The sequence below is a fragment of the Xiphias gladius genome, chromosome 2 (assembly GCF_016859285.1).
Source record: "Xiphias gladius isolate SHS-SW01 ecotype Sanya breed wild chromosome 2, ASM1685928v1, whole genome shotgun sequence".
NCBI lineage: Eukaryota > Metazoa > Chordata > Actinopteri > Istiophoriformes > Xiphiidae > Xiphias > Xiphias gladius.
In genome coordinates, this window is record NC_053401.1 from 8,648,057 (window position 1) to 8,671,313 (window position 23,257).

The 23,257-nt window shown below is 41.2% G+C and overlaps 1 protein-coding gene and 1 long non-coding RNA gene across 2 annotated transcripts in view; one reads left to right on the forward strand and one right to left on the reverse strand.

Moving 5' to 3' along the window:
* The window catches only part of iqsec3a (IQ motif and Sec7 domain ArfGEF 3a), a 103,841-nt gene that overhangs the window by 68,324 nt on the left and 12,260 nt on the right, over positions 1 to 23,257 (reverse strand). The window contains exon 2 of the mRNA XM_040146976.1: positions 13,307 to 13,387. Coding sequence (XP_040002910.1) covers positions 13,307 to 13,387 — 81 coding nt within the window. The remainder of the gene's footprint in view (positions 1 to 13,306; positions 13,388 to 23,257) is intronic.
* LOC120800714 lies at positions 14,860 to 16,813 on the forward strand. The gene is made up of 3 exons (XR_005709009.1): positions 14,860 to 15,874; positions 16,121 to 16,313; positions 16,595 to 16,813. It is a non-coding gene; the product is annotated as an uncharacterized LOC120800714 (long non-coding RNA).

Genomic DNA, 23,257 nt, shown 5'->3' on the forward strand with positions numbered 1-23,257 from the left:
GCGGGATCTCTGTTTAAAAGGGGCTTCTCTCTCAACGCTCATACAAGAAGGCAATGTGCACAGAGTTAGATTCAGGAGCAGTCAACACACGTCATGTAACGTCAGCATTGGCAGCTAATGCTACTTCTAATCGGCCCCTACCTCCTCCTGTTTACCGAGGCCACGTGCTGTTTTACTTACAGCGACATGCGTTCACACATGATGATTTAGAAAGATGACCCTGACCCAAACAGGTAAAAAAAAAAAAAAAAATACCCACTTTGTGGCAATTACGTGAAAAATTCTTCCTCCATAGGGGATAGCTTAAAAGCTAGCTTAAAAGTTATCCAGTGTATCACTGCCTGTGTTTATTACGGTTTGTGTGGCAGAGGATGTACATTTCTGGGGGTTTTTTTTTGATTCAGTATTTGAAATTAAACCTGGCGGAGGGTTTTTCTTGCATAACGAAAAAACAATTACATCCCATCAGCGTGAAACAACTCAACAACATGATAAACAGGTGGATAAATTGTACTTACAAGGTCAGATGGAGATTTTTCCAGGCTCTGTGTAACTCTTCTGTTACCTGCCATGCACTGTAGAGTGAGACAGACTATTAATTCTTCCCCTGAATTTGAACCCACGGGAGATTTACAGCTCACACTCTGCCCTCTCTGCTACCTCTGGAACTAATGGGTAGGGGCAGCTGAGAGCACCAGATGCCTGCTTGTGAGGCATTTGGCTCTATTTTCTGCACAGTGAGGCATGCTGTAACGCGATGGCACTGGCCGTCGTGATCATCTTGTACGTGTGAAAGATAAGGTCGTTGGGTTCAAATTTTACCGAAGTCATTGACTTCTTAACAGTTTAATAGGAAAAGTGAAGATGACGAGGTGGACGGACAGAGGCTGAAAATAATGGTTGACTGCCAAAGCAAAAGGGTCAGGACAAAATGTGCAGCCAGCATGAGCGCAGACAGATGTCTCTGTCTTTCAGTTCCCCTCATTAGCACCCCCTGCTGTACAAAGGAGAGTCACTTCGTCAATTTTCGGAGCTGCAGGCAATTTTGATAGAGGGACAGCTACACACTACGAACAAAAACACAAATCGACACACATTCCTGGACATTATGCTCTTTCTTTTTTCTTGGCCCACGCGCCTCGCTTGCATACACAAACACTCACGTACACACAGGGGACATTTTATCGCAGCACAGTCAGGCAGGAGTCAAATTGACCGGCCCGCAGAATGGGTCTATGAGTATTCGGGGACCCCTGAGATGATGGAGACTAATAAGATGGCAGACCATTAAAGCCGGCTGGAGAAAGGGAAAAAAGGAGGGAGCATTAATACTACCTTGGTACATTGTGTGTGTGTGTGCTTGCAGGTGTGTGTGAGGAAATGAGTGAGATAGTTTGAGAGAGAAGGATGTTTAGGTCAACGAGCCTATATATCATAAACCTATGCCACTATTCTCCAAGTCTTTATTATCTGAAATCATATAATGGGTTGTAGTCAGAGTACAGCATTCACCTGAGACGTCTGGAAATCAAAAGATCTGTATTCAGGCTGAGAACAAAGAGCAACATAATCAGAATAGAACTTAAGCTTGTAATGATCACCTCAGCTCTCTCTGAAAAATGGAAAACAGTACAGAAAATGTACATTTATTGCTTTCCTTCTTGCAGTACCTCTGCCAGTGCAGAATGGTTATTACTGCATAATAGACCTCCCTGCAGCATATTTTAGTGGATATTATGGCAGTAGCTGTGCCCCCAGGGAAAAGTGAGTTGGTTCCAAGAAATGACCAAAACCATTCTTTAACATGGTGCAGTGAGGGATAAAAAAAAAAAAAAAAAAATCATCAGAATTCCCAGACAGAGTTAGAAAAACTGCTTGCATTTGGCCTTTTATGTATTTGTTTTTCACTGCCTGCCAGTAGCTATGCCTGTAGGGACAAGTGGATCAGTTAAATGACCAAAAACACTTTTTAACATGGTGTGGTGAGGGATAAAAAAAAATGATCAGAAATCTCAAATAGAGTGAGAAACACTGCATGCATTAGGTATTGCATGTTTTTTTTCACTTTGCACTTTTCACAGTACTATACTATACTTTTACTTCAAAACGTAGTCTGTAAAGCAGCAGAAATCCCAATTTGTACCATCAGACTTACAAATAGTATGAAATATAATAAAGGGGTACTCCAGAAATTTGGTATTGCACTTTCATAGGGCTTAGAAGAGACTCGGGATGGAAGTATTTAACATCATACTTGAAAAAAAGCATAGAGGTAGTGTCAGCAAAATATCCTTAAAGTATCAAAAGTAAAAGTACTGGTGCTGCAGTAAATGTGAGTGTTATATTATTGTATATGATAAATATTGTTAATACTGATGCATCAGCATTTTACTGTTGTAGCTGCTTGAGGAAAAGCTCGTTTTACCTGCTGAACTGTATATAAAGTAGTTTGAAATGTGCTCCAGTTTATAAGGCAACCATTGTTTTTGTCGTTAGCTGAATTTCTTTGTCTAGATGTAAAGCATCTCATTGCGCTAGCTCATAACTCACTCATAAACACAGCTCTTTTAGCAGGCTGCACATTTTCTGTAAGGTGAGCTATTTAGTCACTGTCAAACTAGTTTTACACGTTTTACAAAATTTGCAGCAGCAGTGAAAACTGATGTTGATGTTGCTCCTTACAAGCCAAGAAAGTAAAAGCTGCTGTCATTTCATTTTTATTTGAATTCCCTGCAGGTGACACAAGTTTTAAAATTGCAGAAGCTACCCCCTTGCCTTGTCTGTAGGTGATGCAAATTGGCTGCATGGCTACATCTGCAGGTCGAAACTGCTGCTGCTGTTACTTTTCATGTCTAAAGGGCCGGTCACACCAGAACGTGGTACAGCCAAATTAATCTGTGCTGTCTTTGTAAAATGTCACATATATGAATATATAATACCATCTCCTCAAAGGTCAGCTCTGTCAGCCCAGCTTGCTGTTGGTCAATGGGGTATATTCGTGTGTCAGATTACACCTAAATTGAACTCAGTGCAGAACTTTTGCCTGGATTTAACCCAACAAGTGAATCTGTTAATCGCAACGATTCCATTGGAATGAACCGAAATTCCATCAAAATTAAGCTCTTAAATGCCTGTATGACCAGGCCTTAAACGTGGGACAAGGTTTGACTACAAGACCATGTCCAGAACTGCATACCTAAACCCACTGGAATGAGGCTCTGCTATTGTATTATATTGGCTGCGCCTTTGGGTGCTTTGCATCATTGATCGCGTGAGCTGGTTTTATCTTTAGACAGGATAAGATGTGGACAGCAGTAATATGTAATGTGGAAAAAACACTAGCTTGAGCAAGACCAGTTTTGGTAAAACTTGCAAAAAAAAGTTGTCTCAATGTCTGCATGTAATAATTGGAAATAGAGTGTACTGTCTCAAACTGTTTCTCTACTGGTGACTTGGTGTCTAATCTTGCACAGTGTAAAAGAGGCATTTCTGATATTGAGCCGCATTTGCCTTTTTTTTTAACTGATCTCCTCTTTTGTGACTGATGCAGGGAACCAAATAACGGATGATCAGTTAAATGACCAAAAACACTTTTTAACATGGTGTGGTGAGGGATAAAAAAAAAAGAAATCAGAAATCTCAAATAGAGTGAGAAACACTGCATGCATTAGGTATTGCATGTTTTTTTTCACTTTGCACTTTTCACAGTACTATACTATACTTTTACTTCAAAACGTAGTCTTTAAAGCAGCAGTAATCCCAATTTGTACCATCAGACTTACAAATAGTATGAAATATAATAAAGGGGTATTCCAGAAATTTGGTATTGCACTTTCATAGGGCTTAGAAGAGACTCGGGATGGAAGTATTTAACATCATACTTGGAAAAAAAAGCATTGAGGTAGTATCAGCAAAATGTCCTTAAAGTATCAAAAGTAAAAGTACTGGTGCTGCAGTAAATGTGAGTGTTATATTATTGTATATGATTAATATTGTTAATGCTGATGCATCAGCATTTTACTGCTGTAGCTGCTTGAGGAAAAGCTAGTTTTAACTGCTGAACTGTATATAAAGTAGTTTAGCCCTGTGGTTCCCGGAGGGGGGCCCAATTCCCCCCAGGGATTAACAAGATAAATCTTAAGGGTTGATAGATGATTAATGGGAGAGGAAAGAAAAATAAACATATACATTTTTTAAATGTTTTTAAATGAAACCGTCCTAGAAGTTTAGAGGGGAAATGTCTCTGTGGTGAACCAACTTGTAGACATCTGAAGCATGACGAGTGGCCCCAGGGCCCCAGGGCCCCAGGGAGACACCGGTTTGTTGTCACAAGGAGTTCACAAATCAAAAAGGTTGGCTTAATCTTTGATAACGAATTGCATTTTGTAAGCTTAAATCTTAATCTAAAATGAAGTGGGATGTAGAAAGTATAACATTTCCCTTTGATAAAAAGTATCAAAAAATGGAAAGACTCAAAAAGTAGGGTTTTTTTGCTCGACTTATTAAAGATCCGCCAGACCCACAGAGGACATTATTTAACAGTTTTCACATGACTAATCAACTGACTTTGACATGTAAAATCTTAGGAGTGCCCCTTTAAAAATATAAATCTATGACATTACTATCTAACAGCTTTCATTCTGCCTTTCACAGCAGTTTGTATGTCTCAAAGAAGATCTAAGGACAAGGCCCTGACATTTATAAAGCAGCTGAAACTTAAAAGACTGCTGATTTTTAAACATACACACACACACACACACACAGTCATTTGAACGCGTACACACACACACAACAGATGCTGTACACACAAGAGATGCCGCAGCAAAGTCATCAAAACGTTGTGCTTTTATTAAATCTCCTCTGTAATAAAACCCTCCGCTCGCTTCACAATGCTGAGATAAGCTGCAGAACGGAGAGGGAAGAGGAGGAGAAACTCTCAGATCTGAACATTTGACGCCCAACATTGTACCACTGCTCTGCTGAAAAGAGAGAGATGGAAAACTGTGCAGGAATGCGGCAGAGCTACATAGGAAGTAGAGAGCGCAGCGGTCTTATTTACGTATAGTATGTCTTGTCTCATCACGGCCTACATGCATTAAAAAGAACAAAACAGTGAATGACATCTATGATCATGCAACCGAGCATGAGCAGATCTGGTATCACTGTTCTGTGGTAGCTGTCTTGCATAAAGCAGGCCTCAGGGCGCAGATAAATTAGTCGGCGCATCACTTTAATTAGAAATTACTCCAAGCACTCACACTCTTTAAAGGCTCCTTTCAGTCGTTCACAATGCTGCTGAGTGCTGATTTCAATTTTCGAGTGAATTTAGGCTACTCGAATCCCAGAGGATGCGTTTAAAGAGTAATAAGCTACAGCAAAAACCAACAGCTGAATAGATGGACCCCCTGAGGAGAACGACAAGGAGTGCTCCTCTGATTTGCCAAGAGGCCAAAAACCTTTGAGCCAGTGGGAATGTGACAACAAAAAGACAGGTAAATAAAAATAAGGCTTACTGATGGGTCTGCGATTGTTACCCAAAAAAAGGGGAAAAAAAAAGCTTCATACATGTGCTCATACGCTCAGACACTCCTAACTCTTCACAGGCAGTCTCTGGATGTAATGGCGTATTTTCCTGCTGTGCCCTCTGTTCCCATGACAACGGAACAGCAAGCCAACAAGGTCACTTTCTCCAGCTGAGGCAGCATCGCAGCACAACCAGCGAATGCAACCGAGAGAGATGGAGACAGAGACAGGGAGATGAGGACAAGTATTAAATTACAGGGTGTGAAGAGGTGAGAGAAATTTGGCGAACTGTGATTGAGGATCCCACATGTCTGAAATTTAATTTGCGGCTGCACAGGTGAGACTAACGCTGGGTGTCTGCTGTTGTGAGGACAAAAGCAGAAGTGATCTTGTACTTTAACAAATTCATCCCTGTACAGTGTGTGTGTGTGTGTGTGTGTGTGTGTGTGTGTGTGTGTGTGTGTGTGTGTGTGTGTGTGTGTGTGTGTGTGTGTGCGGCCGCCACACAACTCAAAGGCAAGTCCTGAATGGCTAAAAAAAAGCTGTACTTTTCCAACATGCCCCTGAACGTCCTCCAACAAAACAGATCAATCATTCCATCAGCTCCTCTGTCTGCTTCATTGCATCATGGTCCCTGTAGTCCTGCCAGTCCCCCCCCCCCCACAGACAGAACCTCTATTTGTCTCAGTTGCTACCCAAAGTGACAAAGTATTTCCAGCTGTGTCCTTATTCATCCCACGTCAACCTTCCATTTGGCAGACAGCATGACTCCACTAATTAGTGGAGTTTATTATTAATTCCAGTTATTAATTAGAGAAAAGGGTGTCTTAGCGAGACGACACAGCTGTCCACTTGTGCCACGACCAGAGGTGAATTAATCTCCCGTAGAAACACCATAAGTCTCCCCACTGCGGTGTCTCAAGGTGTCAGCTTCATCTTAAGTACTCGTGCCATTTATTCACATTTTATTCGTGTTTATGATCAAGGACTTTTTGGAGGTGCAGATTAAAAATGGGATCTGGCAATATCCCAAATGTGTTGCCCTTCTTTTTATGTTTCTCTAAAGTTATATGCTCCACCAGGTGCAGTGAGTAATCTCTCTTCTCCTCTCCTTTAGCACTCTTTATAGCCTATCATAAAAGATAAGGTTGTAAACTCACTCTGATTAGACAAGCCTAATTTTGCATACAAATCTTACTTTTAACTTATGAATGGAGATACTGCCCGGCAACAATCCATTACCCCAAAGATAAACTTCATAAATTTATTTTGATTGTCACGTGTTCATTAAGATGAAAGTCATTCCCTGACAAAAAACGAGAAGAAGCCCATGAGCTTGATAACAGTACGGCAGATTGTGGGAGCTAATTAGCGTAGCATACCTCATTAAGGTGTTGGTTTGTGTGTGTGTGTGTGTGTGTGTGTGTGTGTGTGTGTGCAAATCATTCGTCAGGAGCACAGCAGGAGGACTCTTTTAAAGGATTTTTAGGTGGTGAGCAAGATGTTAGTTTTACTGTGCACACTGTGAGCTGGTGGGGGGGGCAGTCGGTGTGGCAACTGAATTGCCAACAGGCTCAAGTATCATGCCAGAAATGTATGCCGTCACCTGCCAAAGGCTTATATTTAACTCTGTCACCAAAAGATTGAGTGTTTACCATCCTATCAGCTCCATCCAGGAGGACTCAGCCATTAGGGGAAACTGTTGTGCTTGAGCTGTGTCATTTCTTGACGAAGACATACTTTAAAAGCATGCAAGCACAGTAAACTGTGCCACACTTTCTATGTTTGTGCTAAAAAGTTTGGCAAAGCTAGGCTAAATTTAAACTGCAAGTATGATGACTTGGCAGGAGTGTTTTTATGCAAATTGTGATGTATTGCAACACATACCGGCACTCACTTGAGACAGAAAAGTCTTTGATTAAAGATAGGAAGACTCCAATCTCCATGATGGCATCCAGAAATGTGCTCCAGTTTATAAGGTAACCCTTGTTGTTGTCGTTAGCTGCATTTCTTTGTCTAGATGTAAAGCATCTCATTGCGCTAGCTCATAACTCACTCATAAACACAGCTCTTTTAGCAGGCTGGACATTTTCTGTAAGGTGAGCTATTTATTCACTGTCAAACTAGTTTTACACGTTTTACAAAATTTGCAGCAGCAGTGAAAACTGATGTTGATATTGCTCCTTACAAGCCAAGAAAGTAAAAGCTGCTGTAATTTTATTTTTATTTGAATTCCCTGCAGGTGACACAAGTTTTAAAACTGCAGAAGCTACCCCCTTGACTTGTCTGTAGGTGATGCAAATTGGCTGCATGGCTACATCTGCGGGTCGAAACTGCTGCTGCTGTTACTTTTCATGTCTAAAGGGCCGGTCACACCAGAACGTGGTACAGCCAAATTAATCTGTGCTGTCTTTGTAAAATGTCACATATATGAATATATAATACCATCTCCTCAAAGGTCAGCACTGTCAACCCAGCTTGCTGTTGGTCAATGGGGTATATTCGTGTGTCAGATTACACCTAAATTGAACTCAGTGCAGAACTTTTGCCTGGATTTAACCCAAAAAGTGAATCCATTAATCGCAACGATTCCATTGGAATGAACCTAAATTCCATCAAAATTAAGCTCTTTTAAATGCCTGTATGACCAGGCCTTAAACGTGGGACAAGGTTTGACTACAAGACCATGTCCAGAACTGCATACCTAAACCCACTGGAATGAGGCTCTGCTATTGTATTATATTGGCTGCGCCTTTGGGTGCTTTGCATCATTGATCGCGTGAGCTGGTTTTATCTTTAGACAGGATAAGATGTGGACAGCAGTAATATGTAATGTGGAAAAAACACTAGCTTGAGCAAGACCAGTTTTGGTAAAACTTGCAAAAAAAAGTTATCTCAATGTCTGCATGTAATAATTGAAAATAGAGTGTACTGTCTCAGGCTGTTTCTCTACTGGTGACTTGGTGTCTAATCTTGTACAATGTAAAAGAGGCATTTCTGATATTGAGCTGCATTTGCCTTTTTTTTTAACTGATCTCCTCTTTTGTGACTGATGCGGGGAACCAAATGAAGGATGCTGGCTTTTACCTGTGATTGACCTTATCAGTGTACTTCATGAAGAATCAGTGTCCCCTAACATTTTGTGTATTCAGTCTATATAGTTGATATGTGCCCGTTGTGTGCGGCTTTTCTGCTGTATCAGTACTGCACCAGTGACCTAACCACCGTTGGCCAATAATTTGTTAACTATTGAACTTGACAAGATAGCTGAGAAAGCAAGTGTCTCCTGGGTTGCATTTACACATACTGTACACATCAGTATTTGCTGATAGAACAACACTGCGGTTATCACCATCTGGTGAAAACAAACTATGTTTCTGAAGCAGTAATGCATAGGCAACAGTTTCCCTGTAACACTTGAGAAATGATTTGGATGTAATCCCAAACACTCGGGCAAACTTCACAACAGTGGCACCAAAGTGCGAACATACTGTAAATTCATGCTACACTTCAAACCGAGACAGTCGAGCATGCACAGTTTGTTGCTCGGAAATTCTGGCAGTCGGAGTCATTTCAGAGATTTCATGAACAAGTGTGCATGAGTGAGAGTGCGTATGTGAATTTTATATATTTTAAAATACTCAAATAAAGTTCAACCATCGTACTCCTGTTCACCTTAAAGGCTGTAGAGGCTTTTATTTTGTTCTAAAAAGAGGACTTATCCACCAGATATCTTCCTGAGTGTCAGTGTTTATGGTTCTTCTGTTGTGCCATTCTCCGTGCTAGAATATTCTACTAATACAGCATGTTTTCCTTCCATTTATCAGGTTTCTGGGGCCCTGTGTGTTGACCACAGCACTTCTCAGTTTTGCTGCAAGGTTAAAACTCAGGTCCTCTATGGAACTGTAAATGTAACAACAAAACTCCTCGGTGCCTTTTTAAGCACACTTCAGCAGAAGATGGCTCGCACTGCTAATTGAAAGGCTGTGGCCATCCCGCACAAGCAGCCCCTCTCCATGAGTGATTACAGATCTGACTTGTGACCCCGAATGCAAATCCCCTGTAGTCTCTAAAACCTCCGGTGCCTCCTTAAAGCCTGGCAAGAGTGACCGGGCTGTCGGGTTGGGTTTCCGGGCTCCATAGGGTCCTCATTATAAGTGACAGTGAAATCCTCACTTCCCTTTGCGGGTGCAACTTCCTGCTTTCTGCTCATTTAAATGATCCCACATACACCTTGTTATCACCCAGTTGTTTCCCACTTCCTAACTGATCGGATAAAGCTCCTCAGGTGCAGACAGATACAAACCAAGAGCAGGTATGGCTTGAAATTAGTACAATGATGCTGGTGGCCTTTTCTGAACTGGACCCTCTGCCACCAAGGCTTGCGGTACTCTCAGTAGAAAGAGCGGTGCAGATGAAATATCAATGATTGCATTTCGGCTGTCAGGAGTGGTGTTTGAAATAAGGCTTCATTAGCCTTCATCCTGAGTTTGAGGCACTGCGCAAAGAGGCAAGAAGTCGTCCTTTTCGTTTGTTAATCAGGCCTTGTTTGGTGGCAAGTGGAGCCCCTCAGTCACACAAGATAACAGAATTCACTCACTTTCATTTCTGTAGGACGCTTTTGTAGATTTTTGGAGGGTTTATGAAATTTGCACTAACTGCTGCAGTTTCTAAAACTCTGTCAGATGTGATCACAGAGACATGACACACCTATCCTTAGATTCAGTGTGACTTCTACTTTCCAAGGACACCATCAAAGTAATTCCATCACGAATAAATGTCGGTAAATCCACTTTGAAAACACACAGAAAAAGCAACCTCCTGATTACACCAGAACTTGCTTGAGAATGGTTATGTTTTTAAGTGTCAAGTAAACCATTGATAGCATTGATAGTGCATGATTACCCCTCAAAAGAAAATGGCATTGACAAAATCCTTTAATATTAGTGTTTTTTGTGTTGCATTATCACATTACTATGGTTTCATGGCTCTGATATTCCTGGAGCACTGATATACTCTTCTATCCATTCTTATACAGATATTTGCCCTTTGAAAATAACAATATTTTACATACCTGGCTAAGACATGTAGTGACAGTGCTAAAAGCCTGTAATTAAAGAGAGTGAAAAAAAACGAGCAAGAAAGCCCAGGATTCAAAGGTTTTAGTAGAGGTGATCACTCATTCACCTCTTTAGCAAGTCTATCATTCTGGATTTCCCTGTTGATATGGTGTTATGCATAGTATTGTGTGTTTTCCTGGAGTATGTAAATATGCTACGGTACACCATGTGCACCGTAGTGACAAACTGACACACACACACACACACACACACACACACACACACACACACACGTACATTAACACACACACACACACACACACACACACAGATAGACAGGGAGCTATGTTCTGATCACTGCCAAGCCAAAGCATGCAACATGAAAAGACCTCTTTTTTTTTCACATGAACACAGATGCATTACATGTGTCAACAAGAAGGCTCACCAGTTTCCAGCATGGGAAAGACCCTACAGTACACACATCAATGCATTATGGTAGTTTTACACTGCATAATTACACTTTGGTTACATGGTAATATTCATACATGACTCTTTTAAACTTAACGTGACCACAGTGGAGAGACAAGCCCAAAATGAAGTGAACATGAATGATGATGGATGCAATGAGGTGTGGCTGCTATGTGGAGTTATGTCGCTGTGATGTGATGTGGTGTTGCCACGTGAGTGAATGATCAACAAATCACTGACAACAATGCGGAAATACAGAAAATCAACAACAACAGAACACAGCTCTCGAAAAGAGATAGGACGCAACAAGAACAAAAAAAAAGGGGACAAAACCACAAGCTGCTTTCTGTCTTTGCCCCAGAGAGTCCTGCTTTGAAGTGGTTTGCTTCAGATTGACGGAGGGGTGTTTTGAGGAGGTGGAGGGGTGGACAAGTTAGCAAGGACCTTCTGTTGTGCACTCTGTTTGTACCTTTTGCTAATGGTCCCTTAGCACAAAGCAATCACAAAATACAACAGTTCTATCAAGCAAAGTTCAAGGTGCTGAGCTCCAATAGATTCTTGTCTTTTTTTTTCTTTTTTGTCTACCTTTCAAATTTGCCCTCCAGCTTTCATCTTACAAAAGTCACTCCTGTTCAGTTTTAACCACTGCTACTGTAATCTCCACTTGTATCTAAAAAAAAAAAGGGTAAAGTGACTATTGTGACAACAGGTACTATAAGAGACTCGGGTTTTGAGTTAGTCACTTGGCCATCAGACGATTTATCTGATAAAAAGCTTTATGAAGATTTTTGGCTGTCTTTTAAAAGTGGCAAACAAAGGCAGTAATTTGAGTTAACTTCCCTCCCTTCCCCCTAGATTTCTATCCTCCAATCTAGCCATTTGGCTGATTTAGTACAACACAGGCCTCTGAGGTGTTTAACGTGTGATTGCCGGAGCTTGTTGGTCTGCAGCCCGCTGCCACTTACTTTGTCCAGCACCGCGGGGGCTATGATTTACCATCAATACGCGTTTGCTTATCTGCTTTTTCTCCCCAGCCCACATAGTGTAGTAAAACAATCCTGTGAAAAGTGCAGTCCACAACAAACGGGCCATTTTAGGGCAGATGGCTTAATTGCTATTGATACGCCTTGGCCAGATGAGTGCCATAATTTTCAGTGAAACTCTGGTGGTAGACTGCACTTTAGCAAATAAAAGCAGAAAGCAAACAAATTTTGTGCTGTCAATTCTGCTTGAAAGGGGCAAGATAATACCCTGTCAAAGTCATTTATTATTTCTTTTTGATCATGATTATCTAATTCTATTTTTTGTAGACTAGATATGAATTATTATACTCCCTCAAAGCTGCCTGGCAAGCTAATAGTTGTACAAAACTACAGTCATTACGGCAGCAGTGTATTAGTTGTTCTATTTCTCATATTCCCCAGGACCGTAGGTGCAAATTATCACATCAGACTAACATTATAGCTTTTAAATTTGTCGACTAATTGAAAAGCTTTAATTGGAAAACAAAAAAGACTATTTGTAATTCATATACAAGTATTTGTACACAGTTGAATTTCCAGCTGGCAGCATCAGCTCTATCACTATCATATGCCGATCTGACATAAAAAGATAACAGCATCATCCTCTTGCTTTGCCTGCTAAACTCAGTCTAATATTTTTCCACTTATTCAATTTTCATACAGACAGATAGGCCAAGGACTTGACCAGACTGTCCAGGAAATGGGATCTTGATGTGATTGATTTGGATATTACTACTGCGTTGCAGTGGCTTTATCTTGATAGTCTGACAAACACCGCATTAACACACCGTGGAAATAGCAAATCACTTCCGGCGTATCTTAGCGTCCCTGAGAAAACAATTTTGCAGCCTCAACAAGACCCAAAACCCAAGCTGATGTGACATATGACATTTAAAACTGTGTGGAGTGACTACCTATCTGTCGCAGGGGTGGCTGTTTTAAGATTATAGGAGTCTCCCTCTTATTGGTTCATTGTTATCATGGAGGGGAAGGAATTCAGGTTGTCCCCTGGAAGAACCTGAAGCGTTTACAACCACTTCAATTTAGATGACACTGCTGGGGTATTTGTGTTGCCTTAAGTAGCTACTGCAGCACCGTTACTAATAGGATGCACGATAAGTGGCTGAAATTTAAATTTACAGAAATTAAAAATAAAATTTTTCAAAGTAAATAAAAATATCAAAAATAGATCGTTTTTTTTGTGCAGATGTTACAAGGATGCAGTCGTCTTACCTGGGGACACAGGCAGTTGATGTCTCCCCCTCCGGGGCCTCTGGGGCCGGGCAGCAGAACTGGTGTAGCACTGTTTGGTTTCTGTGTGAAGAAAACAGAATAATAGAATAAATAGAAAAGATCACAGGGATCTTCATGGTAAAAGCTGAGACCTGTCTTTTAGTTATTAGTCCCACATACTGCAGTCCTCTTTTCCAGGCCAGTATCCCTTGGAACTGACCACTAAAACCCTACCCCAAACTGTGATTGTCCATTCATAGTTTAGCAAGGTCAGGCGGGGCAGATCTGTCAACCTTTGGATAAATCTAAGAGCTGAAACTGTATTTTTCACCCTCTCCAAAACCAAACACAAAAGCAGAAGTGTAAAGAATGTGTTATACTGTGTGTTTTTCTAACATTAGCTGGTCCTTATTGGATTGGACGGAAGTTTACACTCCAGCAACCCCTGCATATTTAAGAGCCATTTTACAGGGTTCTCGGTTTAATACGAGTCAGGTGGAAACATGAAAAACTCAGGCAGATACAGTGCTTTCAACCAACAAATGAAGCTAACATTAGCTTAATTAGTAAGCTAGCCACAAATCATAAAATATTCTAGCCACAGTTTTCACAACCAGCGAAATAAACAGCTAGACATGAGGGGCCTCTTTTTGTCTAACTCTGTCGGAAAACAAGGACCCATTTTTTCAGACATCTCTACGATTTTCGTGTGTTAAAGCCGCCAACGTTATAAGTGTAAACTGCGTATGTGCCATGCAAGAATGGGAAGTCTGAAAGACGTAGCGACGGCAAATAACTAGGAAGGACCTAGGAACAGTGCAAACATTTAGTACAAATGCAGGAAGGGGTTTGCCCTTTATGTAGTGAGGCAGAAAGTGAGGGTGTGGAGGTCAGGGTGATGGAGGAAAATTCCCTAACTTTAACAAGCTTTAACCAAACCCGGTTTTGTTACCCCACCCAAACCATAGCTTTACCATATTTTATTTGCCATAGCCATGATCTTTTCCTAACCTTAAACATACAGTAGTTGCTGTGTACAGATATTTCAGGAAGCAAGAATTTCAAAACATTCAGAAAGAAAAGAAAAAAATGTTAGCACTAAACATAACCGTATTTGCAGAATTGTCTGTTACTGATGTTCTTGTCTGGCAATAGGGTTATTATATTTTAATCTCTAAAAGACCACAATAATGATGACTCCACCTTGATATCCCAGTATCAAAAACCAAGAATGTGTATCTCTTAACTGACACAATCTAGATGTAGTCACAGAAGGAAGATGTACAGTTTATACATTTTGTTTATTTTCGGCTAACCTACTTGGTGAAACTACCTGTCATCGTTTGACCTTGTTCATCTGATTCAGAGTCAGTATCATTATCTGTCATTCTTGACCCTGCCATTCCTCACCTGCCCACCAGTTGTCCTCAGTGTATTTCCCATTCTACCTTATCACCTGCTCCTCCCTACACACCTGCTTCCCATCAGTCATCAGCCTCACTATATATACTCAAGAATCCGCATTCACCTCTTCGCAAGATTGTTAGCGATTCCTCATAGCTGTAGCGTTCCAGCCTTTTTCTTGTTTTGCCTGAATGCCTGTGACCCATTGCGCCTAATTTTTGATGTCTGGTCTTGTCAGCCACCTTGTGTGATTTTTCCCAGCAACAAGAGCTTATTACTGACCAAGGAACCACTTTTTCACTTTACAACCGCAGCCTGCAGTGTCCAGAGTGCAGATGCCCTCAGACCACCTCAGTCAAACCAGACACAATCTTTCCACAGTGTTTATTTATGGGGAGACCTCCAGGATTACTCAAACAGCATGAAATCGCTGGGCCATTGTTGGTTAGGTTGGCAAACAGAAGACAATTGCAGCCTGAATTTGAGCCACTGACAGCTTTGTTGCATGATTTACAGCAGTCCCACTAATACTGGACCTTGGTGCAGCCAGATGCCTTTTAACAATCAGGCCAAAGTTGGGCCGACAGAGTTCTGATATTGGCATGAGTTCCTCGTATATATTCTCAAATAGTCACAGCTGCTACTGATGATGCCAGGTTTTGTCAGCAAATGCAGCATCTCAAGGCACTGTAGACTATAAATACAAGTCACAATACAAATAAGGTTTTTCCTTCCCCCTCTACTGAAGTATGTCAATACTAGTTGAACAACTTATTCACATTTTAATTTCCTCTCACCTAGATTATTGCAATTTATTATTTACTTGCTTGAATGTTGCAGAAGTTGCCTATCAAAAGTTAAGAACTTCTTACAAACACTAGATGTAGTGAAAGTATCTCTCTGGTCTTGGCTGAGTTACACTGGCTCCCTGTTTGTTTTCGAAACTCAATTTAAGATTCAGCTGATCACTTTTTAAATCCCTGCATGGCCTGGCTCCGCCTTACCTTTCAGTTCCATTAACCCCTTATTCTGCACCTCAGGTCTGAGAACCAAATGTTGTTAGAAGTTCCACGGTCCAGGCTTAAGACAAAGGGCGATGATGCTTTTACTGTTTTTAGCACCAACGCTTAGGAACAAACTCCACCTCAGTATTGGATCAGCTGAGTCAGTGCCACATTTAAAAAAGCTTTTAATAACCCAGTTGTCTAAACTGGCATTGTCATAACCTTTTTCTGATAATATCTACTGCATTTTTCTTGTTAAATTTTCTTTAATTAGATATACTTTATTGATTGGAAATTGTCATGTTACAGCAGACTAAGGATAACAACAGAATTCAAATTTAAACCACAACTGCAGAATTGCAGACCTGCAGAGCCAAATCTTGACACACTATACTGTGTGTTGCAGGATACCAGAAAGCTGGTTCGCCCATGCCCTGGGCATGATTACCATCAAGGCCTGCAGCCTTGCCTTGGTGGAGTCTCTTCATCTCTCATAACTTTGCTCTTCGTCACAGTCATCCTGGGGGAGCGTGGTCATCTCTGCGAAGGCTGGAGTCGGGGGGTTGTGATCAGAGGTGCTCAGCAGGGGGGGAGTAGAGGTAGGACAGGGGATGTTTTGGTGTCTGAGGGTATGGGGAAGGCACAGCTGGAGGTCCAGTGCTGAACTTGTTGCAAAACCCATTCAGTTCATTGGTTCTTTCTGGGCTGTCAACCTGCTGACGGCCTTTGACGCTGAAGCCTATAATCTGCTTCATGCTTATCCAAACGTCCCTGATGGAGTTCAGTCTTACGTTTTTGTTTTTTTTTTAGATCACGCTGTACCCTTTTTCAGTTTGTTCTTGTCACCAGACCTGAAAGCTCTCTTCTTTTTATTCAGCAGATCCTTCAGATCATCAGTGATCCAAGGCTTGTTATAGGGGAAAACAGAATACAGTCCTTTTTGGAGTGCTGGTGTCGTAACAGAAGTTGATGTAGTCTGTCAGTAATGTTATTAATGTCACCCCCATGTGGTTTGCAGAGCACATCTCTATCTGTAGCTTCAAAGCAGTCCTACAGGTTCTTACTGGCCTCATGACTCCACATTATGTTTTACTTCTGTTTGTCCACTCACTGATATTCCTTCTATATTTTCTGTATACTTTTGAAGCACCTTGTAACTCTGGCTTCAAAATGAGCTATAGAAATAAAATGTACTAATTTACTAATATTGATACTAATATTTGTACTGTTAACATTTTTCTAACTGTTTTGGGTCTTCAAACACCATACTGATTTTGCTAGCTTGTTAGTTTTTTTCATCTGCTGATTTCCAAAAGCAGGACCAGAGGGGCCACATTGTCAAAGTCTTCTTCTTTATACTCTCTGGTAACATTTTTGTGACTGAATCCTGCACCCAAAACAAACAGAACAGGTAGCCTTGCATGGTAATTTTAGGGGCGTCAATTATGCTAATTATCAAATGTCACGAATGAGCACCTCCTCAGGAACAGGTGGCATTCATCAGACTGAGATGAGCAATTTATGACAAGCTCTTGCAGTTTAGACAGTTTGATGAATCCAACTTGGAACACTTTTTACAAGCGAACCTCACAGAAAAAAGATACAAAAAAGATTCTTGCATAAGGCCCAGTGTGTTTTGATTAGAACCATTGAATGTGAACATAACTTTGTTCTACAGGTCACCTTTAACTAGATTATATCAATTTGAAGTACAATGTGTTTGTAGGCTTAAAAGTAGAGTGTGAACAGTGTCTCATATTCTAATGAACAGAATTTGGGGGGGAAAAAAGGATTCAAAAATGCTGCTGAAGTGAGAGACCAGATTTAATGTGCATTGCTTTGCTTTTGATATTTTCTTTGTCTGTGTTCAGTTGGTTTGAAAATGATATAAAAAGACAGGCAAACTGAGTTTGAGTGTTTCATCACCATGGAGATAGACTCAAAGACCCTGTTCATACCTGGCACTACCATGTCTTGGGTGATCCGATCACAAGCGGACAGCTCTTAGTACAGGAGTGAATGTACCCAAGGCCTATTGAGGATCCGATTGCTCAGACCACATTTGGAGGTGTTCTGGGCCGCATATGGCCACAATTCTTTTCGCAGTGTGTACATGAAAGTGTCCTGGGCCACGTTTGAAAGGACCACTCCACTCAACTGATGTGTTCCGTGTAAGCGGATGTACATACTCATTAGCAAACAAATACAAGTCGTAAGAATCACATAAGCTGACTTTGTTCACAACATCTGCAAATTTGGAAAAGCCCGTGGAGATATATTACGAGTGCGTCAAACATCTTGGCCAATTTGGTTTGTCAGGAACACAACAAGGAATTGACCCAGTCTGTATTGTTTTTAATTTCTTCTTCTTGTTCTTTTAACTTGTGGCAAACTAGGCACGGGAAGTGCACTGCCCCCCCCCCCCGGTCGGTTTAAAAACAACACATTTTGGTCGGGGAATGGTGTACATGTTTACTTGCATATACAGTGGGGAGGTGTGATCCGATCACAAGTGGTTACTCAAGACGCATGTGGAGACACCCTCTAATGCCAGGTGTGAACTGACCTACTTAGAGCTTACCACTTTTGATGGGATAACCCAAGACGCATGGTAATGCCAGGAATGAACAGGGCCAAAGAGACCCAGGGTTGCACTGTTTCAGCACCAAGGACAGGGACAGAGGAAAAGACTGAGCTTACAGTTATACAAAGTTAGCTTTTAGTAGAGGGGTTCATTTCAGCCCTTTCTTCTACAGTTCCAGTTTTTTTGTCTTTCCAGTACTGACTATGAATTAGAAGTGCTTTTACATAGATTTAATGGAAAAACTGCAAAACTAATAGCAATTTAGCCAAGCCTCATTTTGGCAGAAGAGAAATAAGTCAAGTTTACAAGACAGTGATAGTGTGGCTGCAGCAGGTCTACTAATAATGCACATTCCCGATTTTTACTGGAAGATACTGTAGATATACGGTCACGAGTGAAGGTGATACTGAAATGGAGCATGGAAAGAGCAAGGATGTAAAACTTTAATGTGCATGTGAGAAAGCCGTGAGTGCCCTAGCTTTTCCCCCTCCATCAGCATGTCCTCTCTTTCACTTGGACCTGCATCGCATTCTTCACATTCTTGATTTCAAGGCTTCATCTATGTCGTCCTTCAATATCCTCCCTTCCCCCCACTTATCCCCTCTCCTCCTTCTCTCCCTTTTTACACTGATTTTTTCCCATCACTCTCTACTGCTCCCCATCCCCCCCCCATTCCGGGTTCCTACAGTGCAAGAGAGGAATTTGCTCAATTACTCTTGCTGTCAGAAGATGTTGCCAGTAAAGAGAGCAGCTGCTTTCCATATGCCATTTCTTATCCCTGGACAAGGGACATGGAGAAGGACAAAGTGGAGAGAGGTGAGACATAAGAATGAGAAAGCAAGGCCAGTATTCCCAGCAGCCACCAACCCTCCATCTCTTATCACTCCTCTGTTGCGTTTCTGATTTTTTGCCTTGTAGTCAGTCTTCCTGCCCTCATCTCTTTCTGTTTCCCCTCCTGTCTGTCCCCTAGGAGAGGACAGAGAAAACAAGTGGACTTGTATCTCTTCTTATAAACCTCCTGTAAGAGCATTACTCCTCAAGAACACTTCAGTCTGTTCTACTAAGTGCAATAGTTTATCACATAATAAACAGGGTCCTTTAAAAAACTGAGGTTACAATTTTTTGACTCTTACTAAACCCCAAAATTGCTCACCCATGAAAGCAAAGATTGTTTAGTCTTTTTATTTGTGCTGCGTTTGCTTTGTGAGGATTGAAAAAGAAGGAGAAAGAGTTTGAAATGGGAGGTTGGGGGTTATTTGATAGCCACAATGGCAGACAGTGCGGGGAGTGTATGACAGCAAATTAATTTCCATTGTTAATGGCTCCTCTAATTGTGCTCGCCTTAACGACCATGACACCACTGTGGCCGTTTTTTAATAGGTCGAGAACACAGGCAGTTTCTGAGGGGACACAGATTAGTGAGAGCATTGGAACAGCACGGCCATTTGTTCACAGAGATAAATGGCGTATATTCTGCAGGTAGGTCAAAAAAAAAAAAAAACCTTCAGGTTGAGAGTTGTTATTACTGTTCTAATTTTATTTGCTTGCTGAAAATTTACACCACTGAACACAACACGCGAAAAAACACGCTGGTAACGGGCGGACAAGTGTGACAGTTTATCCTCCTACATCAGCTTTTTCCAGCATGTTGATCATCATGTACATAATTTACGGTAGCAGCCGACCTACTTTACACATAAAAATCCTCTCCTATGTGATAATCGCATGGCTAGCTATGGATCATTCTTTTGTTTAAATCACCATATAAACGCCACTGCATCATAACAGTGGGCATACCACCTGGTTGGACATGGTTTGAGTCATCTTTTTCTCGACAACAGTATGGAGTAAAATAAAAAGCGGAGCTCATTTGAATTTACCCAACGGATATTACTGGTGAGAGGGCACGGTGTGCGGCAAGGTTTGTTGCCTCTGATGATGATAACTTGAAGACGATGCGCACATACACACACGACTGACATCCATTCACAGAAGGCTGTGTTGACAACATTCGAGTCATTTCTTCCACCACATTAGGAGAAAAAGACTTCACAGGAAAGTAATGTGGGATGGAAAGAAGATGAACTCGTTATCTTTTAAAGCACCTCCCTTTTGATTCATCCTAACCATCTATTTTTTTCTGCCTTGATCTCTGCCTTCTCACGTTCACTCTCAATTTTTTTTTGCCATGTCTTTTCACAGGTTTACTGTAACTTCTGTCTTTGCACCCAAAATAAGCTTGCAAGCATTTTATAACAATTTTGGTTTATGAGGGGACTTCTTTAAAAGGGCAAGCTGTGGCAGAGATAGTACAAACTAGACAAGAACTGCATAAAAGTCAGCGGACACGTCACATATCATGAATCTGTTCATGCCAGACACACGTTGTACTGATAGGAGAACACTAACAGCTATAATTTCCTAATTAATCCTCTGTCCTCCTTTCTCTCAGACAGACACACACGCTCATTGTGATGACAGTCCTCCCATTCCCATGTTCGGGATTACGCAAACATTTCTTCTAAAAGACATCAGCATGAGTTCTTCTCCACGCATTTGAAATCTGAAAATTTTAAAGGACTGCAAACCCTTGCCTCCAGTTTCAAACACACGCACACACATACACACACCTCCCTTGAACAGTGCACTGTTTGATCAGTGCGGGCACTGAAGATTACTCTGAACTTGCATGACCTTTTTTCTGATCTTCCACACCACTGACTCAGATGCCTTCGTGGCCTAAGATCACTAAAACCACCTATAAAAAAATCTATAAGCTTTTCTAAGCTCTTCCGTACACTAGGTCCGTTTGAGGGAGAGTGTAATCTGCATACCACGGTTTCACTGTATTTTGTTTTAACTTCTCGTGTCTAATGTTTTTGTCGATCCGCTCCTCCTAGTTTTGAATTCCGCTTTACTGTGTCAATAGCTGTGCGGCTGATTCAACTCGGCTCAAGGCAGAAAACGATCTGTGCACACTGAAGTGATACACTTTGAAGCACGGGACAGAGAGAGAGAAGGAAACGAGGGGGTGGGGGTGGGGGTGGGGGGGGGGATCACAGCTTGTAATAATTGATGGATTAGTTTTCACACACCATTTCCTTGGCAGTCAGAGATTAAAAAAAAATAGCAGTGAGCATTTTTGCTCACTGAAATAACATAATATGCTGTATTAGAGTCTGCCCCTGAAGGCCAAACATGGTAAATACAAATGCAATTGACCTTGGAGGAAGCAAACTTGTTAACAACGGTGGTGAGGCTAAGGCATTTTTGGTTGCACGGCTGCTTAGTTTAAAAGGGATTTTTGCGTTCGTTGCCATTATATCATTACCATGTTTGTTTTGATGCAATATTTCTGGAAAAAAACGCATTTTAAAGTCAAGGTCAAAGTCAAATCCAGAAGAGACTTCAGAAAGGGAAAGAAAAACATTTAGATATAGCACCACTAACATGGGTTGAAAACAAATCCTGGTCAAAATAACCGTACCGCTGATAAAGGGTTTGAAACCAAGCAACTTGTTTCACCCCTAGAAAAAGGCAGAAAGAGAAAAAGGCACTCTACATCAGCATCACAATCCTTGAGATTAATTTAGGTCGGGGAATTTAATTTATACATTCCAAAAATCACCTCATCTCATGGCAGTATTACTAGAAGCACATTGATCATGTTGAATCGAAGAAGAAACTCAAAACGTGTCTGTAATACGTCACTTCCATTTGGCAAATTGGCATTCGCTGTAAGTGCTAGTTTATCAGTATGTTTTACAGGCCAAAAGTGTGTAAGACATTCTGAGAGAGATAAATTCAACACGTACAAAGTGCTTTGTGGTGGTGTGCGCATATTTTTGTCGAGTGAAAAAGATTTTTTCAACAAGATTGTGCAGGGGATTATTAGCCAAAAAGTATCCTTGAACTAAATCGCTGCAGCAATCTTCCACACAAACGCAGATACACATCTCGTTTTTTTCTGTCCTAAAAGCCTACCATATCAGTTCCTTACCACACACACACACGCACACATACACACACACACATAAAAGCTTCCCTGAAAGGGTTACGTCAGCATGGACTCTTGGGCCGTCCCAGGTGGCTTAGCTCACCTTCTGCTAGAGAAACTTAGAGAGCTGGAGATAGACGAGAGAGCAAGAGAAAACTAGCAAAGGAGGAGGGGAAAAAAGCATTTCATCCTTGTACTCAATCCCTTAAAAAAAACTCCTCACGTTGCCAGTGTCATGAAATTTAAAAATTTGAGGTTTATTCACATACTCCCAGTCTCATTGTGGCCTTCTTGATTCCACCGCAGCATTTGGCATTAAGTATGAAACCGTTCCACTATCAAGCTCTGCATTTATGCTGTGTCATGTCTGTCCGGACAAGAGAAACTTTCACCTCCTTGAGATCTCAGTTATATATGTGTAAGCTGGTGGCAAAGCGCATTGGGCCCATTTGAAGATTTAGTTTGAATGTATAGCAGGGAAAATATCAGCAGTGTGTCAACAGTTTGGGGGATATTTCTCAGCAGTTACATGAGTTCTGTGAAAGAAACGTATCCAAAATATCAATGGTAAATATTTATGAAAAAGTTTTGATGTCATACCCTCAAAATTAAAAAAGTTCTTTTTAGGCTCTCAACTTTTTACAATTGAGTTTCTTCAATTCTACTCCCATCAGTTGGACCCCTCCAATAAAACAGGACAGAGAAGAAGAGAGCTGAGTCCGAGTTAAGAACAGGTGTGAACCACGTTCGCTTGTTGGAGTGAGATCCGTCAGCTGAGAGGGTTTAAGACTGACATCGAGCTGCATTTATTTAAAAGTTTGTGTCAGACATAAAATATCAAAGAAATAAAGAGTGAGCTTGCAAACATCAAAATTAGCGAGCTATTCAGACTTTGCTAGGTTACTCAGTGCTAGCAAACGAGTAGCCTGACTTTTAGCTAATATTATCATGTGAGTTAACAG